Source organism: Aegilops tauschii, chromosome 7 (assembly GCF_002575655.3).
Source record: "Aegilops tauschii subsp. strangulata cultivar AL8/78 chromosome 7, Aet v6.0, whole genome shotgun sequence".
NCBI classification, from domain to species: Eukaryota; Viridiplantae; Streptophyta; class Magnoliopsida; order Poales; family Poaceae; genus Aegilops; species Aegilops tauschii.
The window spans coordinates 603,506,479-603,520,807 of NC_053041.3; the positions used below are offsets into that span (position 1 = coordinate 603,506,479).

The following is a 14,329-nucleotide window of genomic DNA, read 5'->3' on the forward strand; positions in this document are numbered from 1 at the left end:
CTTTCCTTGCTTACGAGGCGGAGGAGAAGGACTACGACGCGCCGGAGCAGCTGGCGCAGCGGCAGGTCTCTTCCGCCCTTGCTGACGAGGCGGAGAAGGAGGAGGCTGGGTGCTCTGGCACGCCGGCGCAGGCGGAGAAGGAGGCGGAGTGCCGCCACGCGCCGGAGAAGGAGGCTGAGTGCCCTGATCACTCGCCGGATGAGGAGGCGGAGGAGGAGGCGGAGTGCCGCCACACGCCGGAGAATGAGGCTGAGTGCCCTGATCACTCGCCGGAGGAGGAGGCGGCGGAGTGCCCTTACTCGCCGGAGGCGTCCAGTTCCGAAGGTTAATGAGCTCCTTCCGCCATAGGCATGGAGTTTTCAGAGCTAAACCCAGCCGAGTCTCCCCTTCACCGGTACGGTGGTCAAGCTGGAGGTCCTCAAATCCCTCCGGTATTTCATCCACCATCACCCTAGCATATCCTTCTGGAATCGGCCGGCAGTGGTAGGTTGTGCCGGGTTCAGGAGGTAAAACAGAGCCAACAGCCGCCTTGACTTTGAAGTTCTGCCATTGCGCCATAAGGTGGCAATGTTGAGACTCCGTGATAGTATCCACGGGGTAGCTAGCAGGAGCCGTCAAGACATGCTCCGGCTGAAGCAGCTCGGTGGAAGCCACGCTGCTTCTCCGCTGAGATGGCGGGGTAGCTTCGGGGGTAGTTTCGGCAGGTCGATTGCCGTCTCGTTCCTCTAGCGCTTGAACCCTTTCGTGCAGCTTCTGAATTTGGGTCTGCTCCATTTTTTTCCTCCTCTCCTGGCTTTTGTAACCGCCTGCGTCCGGAAAACCAGCCTTCCACGGAATGGAGCCTGGCGTGCCTCGTGTCCGTCCAGGGTGCTCAGGATTCCCGAGGGCCATTGTGAGCTCGTCGTTCTCTCTGTCTGGAACGAACGTCCCTTCCTGCGCTGCATCGACATAGTGCTGAAGCCTCTTGACTGGTATTCTCAAAAGCTCGTCCGTCCAAACGCACCTCCCTGATACAGGGTCCAATTTTCCGCCAGCCCCGAAGAACCAAGTCCGGCAACGGTCTGGCCAGTTCATTGTCTGTGGTTCGATCCCTTTATCAAGCAAATCATTCTCAGCCTTAGCCCACTTAGGCCGGGCTTTGAGGTAGCCACCTGACCCCGTGCGATGGTGAAGCTTCTTCTTCGCAGCATTCTTCATGTTTGTCGCTGATATCTTCTTACTCTTTTTCGATGTCTTGTGGGCAACCAATGCGGGCCAGTGATCTCTGATCTTCTCATACCGGCCGATGAATTCTGGTGTCTCTTCTTTGTCGACAAACGTTTTCAGCTCATTCTTCCACCTCCTGAATAGGTCTGCCATCTTCTTAAGAGCATGAGACTTGATTAATTGCTCTTTAACTGGCTTCTCCGGATCCTCCTGTGGCGGTAGGGTGAAATTTGCCTTCAGCTCAGTCCAAAGATCATCTTTCTGCATATCATTGACATAAGACACCTCAGGGTCTTCCTTCTTAGGCTTATACCATTGGTGGATGCTGATCGGGATCTTGTCCCTAACAAGAACCCCGCACTGAGCAGCAAATGCTTCCTTTGTCCAGATGGGTTCAATTGGTTGGCCGTCGCGCGCGATTGCTGTGATCTCAAACCTTTCATCCGAGCGCAACTTTCTCTTCGGGCCTCGTCTCTTTACCGAAGTTGTGCTCGATCCGGAGGGCTAAAAAAAGAAGAAAGACGAGAGTTAATTAATATGTGTACATACATACCAAAACAATGAATGCATCAATTAGCTAGTCAGCACAGGCTTAACTAGTATATTTACCTGGCCGGACTCTGTTCGGTCACCGGAGCCGTCACCACGGGCTCCTTCTTGCACCAGCATTGGGTCACCGGAGCCATCATAATCATGTCTTTCCTCCTCCACTCTTCGATCACCGTAGCCTGCTTCTTCACCCTGTTCTTCCAGACGATCATTGTCGTTAAGATACGACAAGATATCACCTCCGGCTAAGATTATGTCCCCCAACACCTCTTCTGCTTCCTCGTCTCGTCCGTGCTCCATTGTTTCTACAAATATTACAACATGGCAATTATTACACAAACATGACAGCAGGTGGATATATTAGTGCAAACGTAGACCTAGCTTATTCCGGGTTTGGGGTGGCCTCGGCAACGCTTCAAGGGTAGGGGCGCGGCGGGAGGGGGTAGGAGACCGACATCGTTTTTTTCTAGGGTTTGGGTGTCCTCGAGAGTTTTGGTCGAGCGAGAGGGCCGGGGGGTGCTCCCGTGGTATAAGTTATCACGGTCGAAGTTATCCGGGAGGGGGTTATTTCGACAACGATGACATACATACATGGGAAAATAATGTTATCGGGGAGGGGGTAGGTCGAACCCCCCCCCCCTCGTGTTGAAGTTATCGGGACATGGGGTATATCGACAACGACATATCCGATAAAAAATAAGAAGACGAAGAAGAAATAAAAAGAGGAGAAGAAGATATTAATAGAGGAGAAGATTGAAGAAAAAAAGGAAGAAAAAAAAGAGGAGAAGAAGAAAGGAATAGAGGAGAAGAAGAGAAAATAGAATTTTCTATTTTCTCTTTTCTATTTTCTCTTCTTCTCCTCTATTCCTTTCTTCTTCTCCTCTTTTTTTTTCTTTTTTCTTCTTCTTATTTATTTCTCCTCTTCTTCCTCTCCTCTTCTTCTCCTTTCTTCCTCTACTTGGTAAATATTCTTTGAACATCGTTTCTCATATATATATATCAATGCATACATCCATGGATCATCTTTGCTCATATATCCATAGTCATATATAAAAACTTTCTGTATATGAACAAAAAAACATTTTTTGACATATTTAGCACTGTTCATATCAGTAAATGCCCAAAGCCATCTAGCATTTGATCAAACACCCTCTATATGCACTGTTCATATCTGTAAAAAAAATCAGAAATTTCAGAAAATTGGATGGCGTCTTGTTGCTGCTCCACTCCTCCTCTCCTATCCTTCTGCTCTTCAATGTGTCGGGGCCGGCGGCGACCATGGAGCAGGGGCAAGGAGCAATGGGCACTCGGGCGCAAGAGCGGCGCTCGATCGGGACCATGGGAAAGGGGGGGCTCACTTCGAGGGGGGCGGCGATGGCAGGAGTCCGGGGACGAGGACGGCGTGCTCGGGGCGGCACGCGGTGACGGGGACGGCGGTCTCGGGACGGCAGGCGGCGACAGGGACGAGGAGGGGTGGGCTCGGGGAGGCACGCGGCGACGGGACGACGAGGACGGCGGGCTCAGGGATGCCGGCGACGAGGACAGCGCGGGCTCGGGGAGGCGACGGCGTTGGCGGCGGCGTAAACGGCGAGGTGGAGCAGCCTGACGGCGAGACGGGGGGAGGCAACTGGCGATGAAAACTGAAATTTTTCACAAGTGTTTGTTATATAGTCCAAGCATTAGTCTCGGTTGGTGCCACCAACCGGGACTAATGCCCCCTTTAGTCCCGTTTGGTGCCACCAACCGGGACCAAAGGCCTCTTTTCAGCAGCCCAAAGGGCGGGAAGCGGCGGCCTTTGGTCCCGGTTGGTGGCACCAACCGGGACTAAAGGGGGGCATTGGTATCGGTTCGTGGCACCAACCGGGACCAAAGGGGGCCTTTGGTCCCGGTTGGTGCCACCAACCGGGACCAAAGGACATGTGCTGCCCGCGTCGCGGCCAAAGTTTAGTCCCACCTCGCTAGTTGAGAGAGCTCGAGAGTGGTTTATAAGCGCTGCTGTGCCCACCCTCTCGAGCTCCTCTCAATTGCAAGCTTTCGGGCCTAACCGTACACTCTGTGCCTGTGGGCCTACTGGGCCACCTGCGGGCCTGAATCCTGGCCCATGGCTGGGTTTCTAGTCGTATTTAGGCCGTGGTGGCCCAGTAGATGGCAGTTTTTTTCTTTGTTGCTTTATTTATTTTATTTTGTTTCTAGTTACAACAAAATACTTACTTTTGCTATTTTTATTTATTTTATTAAAGTTTATTTTTTAATTCTTTTTGCTTTTAGGTCACAAAAATTATAAACTTTGTGTTAGTGCCATTAGTTTTCAAATTTGAATAGTTTAAATTTGAATTCTTTGAAATTTGTGTGAATCACTAGTTTGTGATTAACTTTACTATAAAAATAGATTTTGGAGTGATTCTTTTTCCTGCTATTTAATATTACTGTGGTTTATGATTCTATTGAAAAACAGATTTTGTTATTTTAGTTTCTAACAAAAAAAATCTTAATGATAATGCTTTTTGCTATTAAAGTTTCTAACAAAAACATTCTTTATGAAAATTCTTTTTGCTTTTAATATTTTGAACAGAAAATGATTTGATAATTTTAGTTGCATAAATTTTATATAATTTTAGTTTCAATAATACTAGAGGTTTATAAAAGTGTTTTTGTTGATTCCTTTTGCTATTGGAGTTTTATAAAAGCTTTTTAGTTGATTTCTTTTGGCTATTGAAGAATATTATAGTTTTGTCCTAGTTGATCATAACAGCATATTTTAATTGATTATTTTTAGTTCATTCTTTTTGCTATTAGTTCATGAGCTATAAATGACCCTTAAATTGAAAAGCACTACAAATGAACTCGGAAAAGGTTGAAAGTTGGCATGGTATCATCATTTCACCCACATAGCATGTGCTAAAAAGTTGAGAGGGTTACGGCAAAAACTGGATGCATTTCGTGTACAAAATGGACAATCTCTTTCGAAGTATGAGGGTTTCATACGGAAACTCATCTGTTACAAAGGGATTTCATTTTTTTGAACTTATTTGAACTCCAGAGTTTTTATGTGTTCAAAATGCACCATTCAAAGCCACATCATCAATTTTCAACCCTTTCTGACTTCATTTGTTATTTTTCATGCATTTACTGATTTTTTTGAGCTATATGACCGTGAAATTGAAAAGCACTACAAATGAACTCTGAAAAGGTTGAAAGTTGGCATGGTGTCATCATTTCACCCACATAGCATGTGCTAAAAAGTTGAGAGGGTTATGGCAAAAACTGGATGCACTTCGTGTACCAAATGGACAATCTCTTTCGAAGTATCAGGATTTCGGACGAAAACTCATCAGTTACAAAGGGATTTCATTTTTTTGAACTTATTTGAACTCCAGACTTTTTGTGTGTTCAAAATGCACCATTCAAAGCCACATCATCAATTTTCAACCCTTTCTGACTTCATTTGTTATTTTTCATGCATTTACTGATTTTTGAGCTATATGACCGTGAAATTGAAAAGCACTACAAATGAACTGTAAAAAGGTTGAAAGTTGGCATGGTGTCATCATTTCACCCACATAGCATGTGCTAAAAAGTTGAGAGGGTTACGGCAAAAACTGGATGCACTTCGTGTACAAAATGGACAATCTGTTTCGAGATATCAGGGTTTCATACGGAAACTCGTCTGTTACAACAGGCATTTCAAATGAACTACAAAAAGGTTGAAAGTTGGCATGGTATCATCATAATAGTTGTGGAGAGAAAGTCTTCACTTTTTCTTCGCTTGTGTCCTTTGCTTATTGCGCCGTAACCATGGATAATCTTCATCGTTTATCAGGATGCTTGGGTCAGCCTTGACTTTGAAGGGAGGAATTTCATGAAACTTTTCATAATCTTCAGACATGTCTGTCTTGCCCTCCACTCCCACGATGTCCCTTTTTCCTGAAAGAACTATGTGGCGCTTTGGCTCATCGTATGATGTATTCGCTTCCTTATCTTTTCTTTTTCTCGGTCTGGTAGACATGTCCTTCACATAGATAACCTGTGCCACATCATTGGCTAGGACAAACGGTTCGTCAGTGTACCCAAGATTGTTCAGATCCACTGTTGTCATTCCGTACTGTGGGTCTACCTGTACCCCGCCTCCTGACAGATTGACCCATTTGCACTTAAACAAAGGGATCTTGAAATCATGTCCGTAGTCATGTTCCCATATGTCCACTATGTAACCATAATATGTGTCCTTTCCCCACTCGGTTGCTGCATCAAAGCCGACACCGCTGTTTTGGTTGGTGCTCTTTTGATCTTGGGCGATCGTGTAAAATGTATTCCCATTTATCTCGTATCCTTTGTAAGTCAATACAGTCGAAGATGGTCCCCTGGACAACAAGTACAACTCATCACAAACAGTGGTGTCACCTCTGAGACGTGTTTCCAACCAACTGCTGAAAGTCCTGATGTGTTCACATGTAATCCAGTCGTCACACCGCTCCGGGTGTTTGGAGCGCAGACTGTTCTTGTGTTCATCGACATACGGGGTCAACAGTTTCTCAACAGTTTATCGGGCGGTGTCGATTACGATTGGCATTGCCTACCCCCGCGAGGAAGATCGGGTGGGATCTTACTTGGAGTGAGATGCGATTCGCTGGAAGTCCGAAGTGTAGTGATGGGTGACTTCGCGGTTAAGTTTCGGGTCAGGTCCAAAGCTGATGGGTTTAACTGGGCTCTGGTGGCGGTCTATGGTGCCGCGCAGCCCGAGCTTAAACCAGAGTTTTTGGCGGACCTTGTTCGAATCTGCGGATCCGAGCATCTCCCAATTTTAGTTCGGGGTGACTTCAATATCATTAGGGGGATAGAGGAAAAGAATAATGATAATTTTGACGGCAGATGGTCGTTCATGTTTAATACCATTATTGAAAGCTTGGATCTGAGAGAGATAGAGCTTTCCGGTAGAAAATTTACTGGGGCTAATGCTTTGCCAAACCCAACGTTTGAGAAGCTGGATCGAGTCCTCGCGAGTGTCGAGTGGGAACAGAAATTCCGTTTGGTAACGGTCCAGGCTCTCTCACGCGGAATCTCTGATCACACACCTTTCTTCGTGGACTCAGGTGAGCCGAACCACGTGGGAAACAAAAACTCCTTTTCTTTCGAGCTGGCATGGTTTGAACGTGAAGGATTCTTGGATCTGATTGCCAGGGAATGGGCTAAGGATGCAGGAGGTGGGACTTCTATTGAGTGCTGGCAGAATAAGATTAGGCATTTGAGAAGTTTCCTACGGGGGTGGGCTAAGAACCTTAGTGGGATTTATAAGGTTAAAAAGGAAAGGCTCCTTTCACTTATTCAGTCCCTAGATTTAAAAGCCGAATCCACGATTTTGCAAGCCACAGAGCTTCATGATAAACTAGAGGCGGAGATGAGGTTGAAAGAACTTCTCCGTGAAGAGGAATTAAAGTGGGCGTTGCGGGCTAAGGTCTGCAAAGTTGTCCAGGGGGACGCGAACACTCAATTCTTTCACTTGATTGCTAATGGCAAGCACAGAAAGAAGAGAATCTTTCAGCTTGAACAAGATGAAGGAACTATTGTAGGACAGGATAACCTAAAACTATACATAACCGAGTATTATAAGCAGTTATTTGGACCTCCGGAGGATAGTTGTGTGTCCCTAGATGAGTCCAGGATTGAGGATGTGCCTCAACTAACTGCTAACGATAATGATATTTTGGTTGCCCCATTCTCGGAGAAAGAGGTGTTTGAAGCTATTGCGCAGATGAAAAACAATAAGGCTCCAGGGCCGGATGGATTTCTCGCGGAGTTCTATAAAAAGAGTTGGCATATTATTAAGGGGGATTTGTTACCAATGTTCCATGATCTATTCTCTGGACAGCTTCAGTTATTTCACTTAAATTTTGGAACAATAACACTGCTTCCTAAGAAAACAGGTGCTGTGAGAATCGAGCAGTTCAGGCCGATCTGCCTTCTCAATGTTAGTTTCAAAATTTTCACCAAGGTTGGGACTAATCGGCTCACACAGATTGCACATTATGTGGTGCAGCATTCCCAAACTGCTTTCATGCCGGACAGAAACATCCTAGAAGGGGTGATGGTCCTTCATGAAACGCTCCATGAAATTCACACGAAAAAATTAGATGGAGTTGTTTTTAAGGTGGATTTCGAGAAAGCGTACAATAAAGTCAAATGGCCATTCTTTCAACAGGTATTGTGTATGAAAGGTTTTGATGAAGCCTGGCGCCGCCAGGTTGAATTGTTTACGCAAAAAGGGAGTGTTGGAATTAAAGTGAATGACGACATAGGTCATTATTTCCAGACACATAAGGGCCTGAGACAAGGGGATCCGATGTCCCCTATCCTGTTCAACATTGTAGTCGATATGTTGGCAATTATGATAGGAAGGGCTAAGGAGGCTGGTCAGGTGGGTGGCCTGGTACCTCATCTGGTTGATGGAGGTGTGTCCATCCTTCAGTACGCCGATGATACGATCATCTTTATGGAGCATGACTTGGCCAAAGCGAGAAATATGAAGCTGGTGTTATGCCTTTTTGAACAATTGACCGGGTTAAACATTAACTTTCACAAAAGCGAGTTGTTCTGCTTTGGTAGAGCCAATAACGAACAAGAGGCATATAGGCAATTGTTTGGGTGCGAATTGGGGGCTTTACCTTTTACGTACTTAGGTATACCAATCCGCCATCGTAAGCTGACAAACAGAGAATGGAAGTGCATCGAGGACCGATTTGAAAAAAAACTGAGTTGCTGGAAGGGCAAGCTCATGTCATACGGAGGCCGATTAATTCTGATAAACTCGGTTCTCACGAGTATGCCTATGTTTGTTTTGTCGTTCTTCGAAGTCCCAGTTGGAGTTAGGAAAAGACTGGACTTCTATCGATCACGATTCTTCTGGCAGGGTGATGAACTAAAAAGAAAATACCGACTCGCCAAATGGGATATCATCTGTCGACCAAAAGACCAAGGGGGTCTTGGTATTGACAATCTTGAGGTCAAGAACAGATGTCTTCTCAGCAAGTGGTTGTGGAAGTTATCGATTGAGACTGATGCCAGTGGGCGCAAATCCTCCGTAGCAAGTATCTTCACTCCAAAACTTTGTCCCAGGTGACAGTAAGGCCGACTGACTCACCTTTTTGGAAAGGGCTTATGAAAGTCAAATTAACCTTGTTTAATAGTACAAAGTTTATTATTGTTAACGGTGCTAGCACGCGATTCTGGGAGGATACTTGGCTCAGAGAGACTCCCCTAGCCATTCAATACCCGTCTCTGTATCGTATTGTTCAACGACGCGAGGCGTTCGTTGCAATGGTACTTCAATCCATCCCCCTTAATATTCAGTTCAGAAGGACGCTAGTTGGCAATCGTTGGGAAGAATGGCTCCATCTAGTAAGTAGACTGATGGAGGTTCAGCTTTCTCAACAGCCCGATAAATTACGCTGGAAGCTTACTAGGTCTGGAGAATTTACAGTTAAATCAATGTATATTGATGTTATCAATTCAAGCTCGATTCCTAATTCTAAACATGTTTGGAATGTCAAAGTCCCTTTGAAAATCAAAGTGTTTATGCGGTTTGTCCATAAACAAGTTATATTAACCAAGGACAATTTGACAAAGCGTAATTGGACAGGACCTACTAGGTGTAGTTTCTGTGATCGGGATGAAACGATCAAACACCTTTTTCTTGATTGCTCGTTAGCCAAAGTTCTATGGCGGATAGTCCATATTGCTTTTAATATTACTCCACCGAGTTCTGTCAACACGTTATTTGGAACGTGGCTTAACGGGATAGAGCCCGAAACAGCGAGACATATTCGCGTAGGAGTCTGTGCTTTATTGTGGGCAGTCTGGAATTGCAGAAATGATTTGGTTTTTAACAGAACAACAAATATTTATTTTTTGCAGGTTATTTTCCGAGCCACGACGTTGATCCGTATGTGGTCGCTACTCGCTCCGACGGAGGCCAGGGAGCGTTTGGTTACTGGATCTATCCGCTGGGAGATGGTAGCACGGCATATCTTCAACCGGTTTGGATGGCGGTCGTGTAATATGAGAGGCAATTAGTTTACCTATCTCTTTTTTGCCAGCCGGTTGTGGCGTCCTTTTTGTGGCTAGTTTGTCCTTTGGCCCTTGTAGCTCTGTGTGAGCTCTTCTTTATTTTCGTTTTGAGACTTTAAGACCTTGTCGAACCTATTTATTTGTTTAATAAGATGGCCGTATGCATCGTTTTGATGTAGAGGCCAGGGAGTCTCCCCTTTTCGAAAAAAAACTCTCTCCCTTTTTAACCATGCACCTCTGCGCCCTCCACCACCTTTACAGACCACAGCACAACCTCACTAGTCCCTACATTCACATAGGGCTAGCGAGCACGAGCCTCCCTTCTCGAGCTACGACCACTCACTCAGGCCACGATGAGCAACGGCAGGATGAACGCCGCGGCGGGCGACGACTTACCGTTAGGGGCAATGCAGCCGCCGCCCTACGTCGGCTTTGAGCTCGCCGGCATGATGGCTGGTGGCGGAGGAGGAGGCCAGCGCCACGAGGGGGCGATGATATCCGACAACTTCGACTTCGCGGCGGCAGCGACCGCCTTCAACCGGTTACGGGAGGCGCCGCACCACCAGATGCTGGCGCTGCCGCCCAACGGCAATGGCACCGGTGGGCTGGTCCTTATGGCGCCGCCGCCCATGTCCAGGATGCAGCTGCAGATGCCGCCCATGGCCATGCACGGTCACAGTGACGTGTACCCGGCTCTTGGGATGGTGAAGCGCGAGGTCGGCGCCGGAGACGAGGGGAGGATCGGCTTGAACCACGGCCGGCGGACCTACTTCCCCACCGGCGACATGATGGCGGTGGACCGGATGCTCATGCGGTCCCGTCTCGGCAGCGTGTTCGGCCTGGGATTCGGCCGCGCCCACCGCCAACCGCCTCAGTGCCAGGTGGAGGACTGCAAGGCCGACCTCTCCGGCGCCAAGCACTACCACCGGCGCCACAAGGTGTGCGAGTACCACGCCAAGGCCTCCCTCATCTCCGCTGCCGGCAAGCAGCAGCGCTTCTGCCAGCAATGCAGCAGGTCAGAGCCAGACCCCCACACCCACTCTACGTTCCATCCCTCTCTAGGAACGTGAACGTTACAGTAGGTCTCTCTCCGTCGAAACGAGAGAACTGATGTTCTCCAGCGCAAACTGCTTGCCTTTTCAGTCTTCACTCAGTTTTTGGTCCGTTGCGGCGACCAGTCATGTCAAATAAAAAAGACAACACAAAACTCAACTCCATGTACCACAAACATCAGCTTTTCCATGGCGTTTTCCGTTCCTGGGGATCGATCGATGGAGACAGGATCACGAAATGAAAAAGAGATGCAAAAAGCAGCGTTTTTTGGGCTAGTTTTCAGACTTCAGACTGCTTCGTGCTGCAACGAGCGGCTGATCCTGTGGCAGCCTTTTGCCCTAGCTAATCTCTGCTCCTACTTTTTTCGCATTGACCAATGTTGCTATGTTCAACATTGGATTCACATGCATGCATGACTTGTTTAGCTAGCTAGAATTTTAACTTTTGTTATAGGTACGTACTACAACTTGAAGGATTCTGGTACGCGGTTTAGCTTAGCCTGTGTTGTTCTTGTACTCTGGATTTGCTTTAGGTTCCACGTGCTCACGGAGTTTGACGAGGCCAAGAGGAGCTGCCGGAAGCGGCTCGCAGAGCACAACCATCGCCGGAGTAAACCGGCGGCCGGCAGCGCGAGGGCGGCGTCCAAGGTCTTGGCGCCACCTTCCAAGAAACCCAACGCCAGCGGCATCTCCAGCTCCTACGCCACCAACAATAACAGTAAGCCGGCACCTTTGCTTTAACTAATTGCAAGTTTGCAGCCTATCTAGTAGTGCAACTGGTCATCATTTATCGGGGCTAATTTGTAAGTATGCATGTACGATCGTCGATCAGCTTTGAGCGCGACCAACAAGTCGACCATCTCGTCCAACACGAGCGCGACCAGCTGCCTTAAGCAAGTCCAGGCCAGCGTAGCGACGGCGAGGCGGATGACGCTCACCCTGGGCGTGCCGCCAGAGAAGGAGCGCCGCCAGCAGCAGCTCAGCAATGCCATGCAGCTCCACCACCAACGGGAGCAGCAGCACTTCATTACCTCCCTCCTGCACAGAAACGTCAACAACAGCAACATCATGTCATGTTCCTCTGTGTGCTCCAGCACGATGCCATCGGTGGCGGCTGCCAACGGCCGGGTCTCCGACCAGAACAACAACAACACCAATGGCAGCAACCAAGCCAACAACAGCATGCTTATGTTTGAGGTTGACTTCATGTAGATGTTGGATCTTGAGCATTATGCTTCATAATTATGATCAGAAAACCACATTAGGTAGTTGGTGGAAGTGTTTCGTTTTTCCCCTGTTAAAAAGGACCGGAGGGGGTTAAACAGCGACAAAGCAATGTACTCGATCCCTCCGGGTTTTTTTAGTCTGTATTTAAGATTTGCCTGAAGTCAATTGTCGTAAAGTTTAGTTTGACCACATTTATATGAAAAAATATCAACATGTACAATACTGAAGTTACACAATATGAAAATTAAATTCACGACGCATCTAATGATATTGATTTCATATTCTGAATGTTGATATACTTTACAATAAAGTTGGTCAAATTTTATGAACTTTGACTTCAGACAAATCTTATATGCATACTCAAAAGGACCTGAGGGAGTACTAGCTAATTCATCGACATGTTACTTAAATATGCATAATATCAACCCCTTAGCATGCAACTCAGTTTATAGTGAACTTTGAGATAGTTTTAGTCATCAAGCAATGGACTAACGTAACAATATGTTCAAATGATGCAATCGTTTTACGTGGAAGAACCTCCACAAAATGACAGTAAAAATACAGGCATGGACAAACCAGTCCACACAACTTCCACTATGAGAATCAATGGGTACACAATCTCAAGAGATTTAAAATACCCTCGAGACCTTGCCAACCCGCGGCAGCAGCAACCCACAATTGACAAGACAACAATAGAAAATTAGTTGACATAGATCTGTCCCATCCGCTAATCTATCTATTTCTCTCAAATTGTTGAACCAAACGGAACGTGATTTGGTAGACTATTATAGATTGATGAGTTTGCAACATACGAATCAAATTTCATCTCAACTGGACATTTTTGTGTCTACTTAATGTAGTGTTGGTTATAATGTTTTGTTTTCACTAACATGTGAGATGGTCTTCAGAAGAGATAATCTCAGAGTATTCTTACTTGGGCATGTTGAAGTCAACCTTTACGTTGTTGATTTCTCAGAAAATAGCACTCGACTTGAGACATGTCTAATTGACAAGGCCAATGTGGGATGGTTATGATATTGTAGGCTAGCACATCATCATGAGAAATCTTAAAGATTGCGTAAAGAGCAAGCACATCATTGATATCATGTTTGTAGTGCTTGCATTAATTGTCAGAAAAGTAACATGGAAATAAGCACCCTCTCAAAGAGCATTATCACAATCACTAGGCCTTTAGAGCCCCTTTCATATGTATAACTTTTGGCCTCGATATTATGATAGCCTTGTTGGGAGATGTATGGTCTTGTCATTGTGGACGACTTCTAAAGATACACTTGAATGTTTTTTCTTGGGTCCAAATATAGACTCGAGAGACATTCAAGAATTTTTCCAAGTAACCAACGTCAATTCTAAGTGGATATCTTGGCAAGACGAAGTGACAATGGCATCAAGTTTAAGAACTACACTATTAACGAATTCTTGGGAGATGTGGGATTGTGCACGAATTCTACCCATCTTACTGTTGGAAATATGCCCTAGAGGTAATAATATTTCTTTATTCCTAATTAAAGAGTTTATATTCTATGTTATAACTGCTATGATCCTGGAATACTCGATTCCGTGAAAACCTCATATGCACATGTGGAATGATAAATAGTTAAATGAAAGGTTCCTAGTCTTGCCTCTGAGACTAGCTCAAGTGTTGTGGTGATCACGTTTTCAGGATCTTAGGATATCGTTAAGTGTTAAACGATAGTCCTAAAATGACATTGGGATTATGACGTTGGAAGAACGATCATATTGAATCTACTCGATCATGTTTGCAATGAATTGAGTTAATATCGTCTGTAATCAATTGTAAATTGTAATAACATGGAGTGTTAATGTGTGATATTCTCCTTAGACCATGAGAGTATCGTAGTCACTTCTATTATCATACGGTGGACATTGGGGTTGCTCAAACAGCACCTATAACATGGTGATCATAACGACAACTTACAGGTTCATCGGGAATTTGACAAGGGACTAGATAGCTCGATGATACGTCTCCAACGTATCTATAATATTTGATTGTTCCATGCTGTTATATTTGAAGGAAGTATGCCCTAGAGGAAATAATAAAGTTATTATTTATTTCCTTATATCATGATGAATGTTTATTATTCATGCTAGAATTGTATTAAACGAAAACATAATACATGTGTGAATACATAGACAAACAGAGTGTCACTAGTATGCCTCTACTTGACTAGCTCGTTAATCAAAGATGGTTATGT

General features: G+C 45.7%; 1 protein-coding gene across 1 annotated transcript; it reads left to right on the forward strand.

Annotated features, from left to right (window-relative positions):
- Positions 1 to 9,782: 9,782 nt before the first annotated feature.
- On the forward strand, positions 9,783 to 12,219 carry LOC109732005 (squamosa promoter-binding-like protein 10). The gene is made up of 3 exons (XM_020291188.4): positions 9,783 to 10,831; positions 11,402 to 11,586; positions 11,701 to 12,219. The coding sequence occupies exons 1-3, from the start codon at positions 10,170 to 10,172 to the stop codon at positions 12,078 to 12,080; spliced, it is 1,227 nt and encodes a 408-aa protein (XP_020146777.1). The 5' UTR covers positions 9,783 to 10,169; the 3' UTR covers positions 12,081 to 12,219.
- Positions 12,220 to 14,329: the final 2,110 nt, after the last annotated feature.

Excerpts from the sequence above, each read along its gene's own strand:
- LOC109732005 (XM_020291188.4), top strand. The coding sequence starts at position 10,170 with ATGAGCAACGGCAGGATGAACGCCGCGGCGGGCGACGACTTACCGTTA. Across the intron at positions 10,832-11,401 it reads TTCTGCCAGCAATGCAGCAG|GTTCCACGTGCTCACGGAGT; the intron begins GTCAGAGCCAGA and ends GATTTGCTTTAG. Across the intron at positions 11,587-11,700 it reads CTACGCCACCAACAATAACA|CTTTGAGCGCGACCAACAAG; the intron begins GTAAGCCGGCAC and ends ATCGTCGATCAG.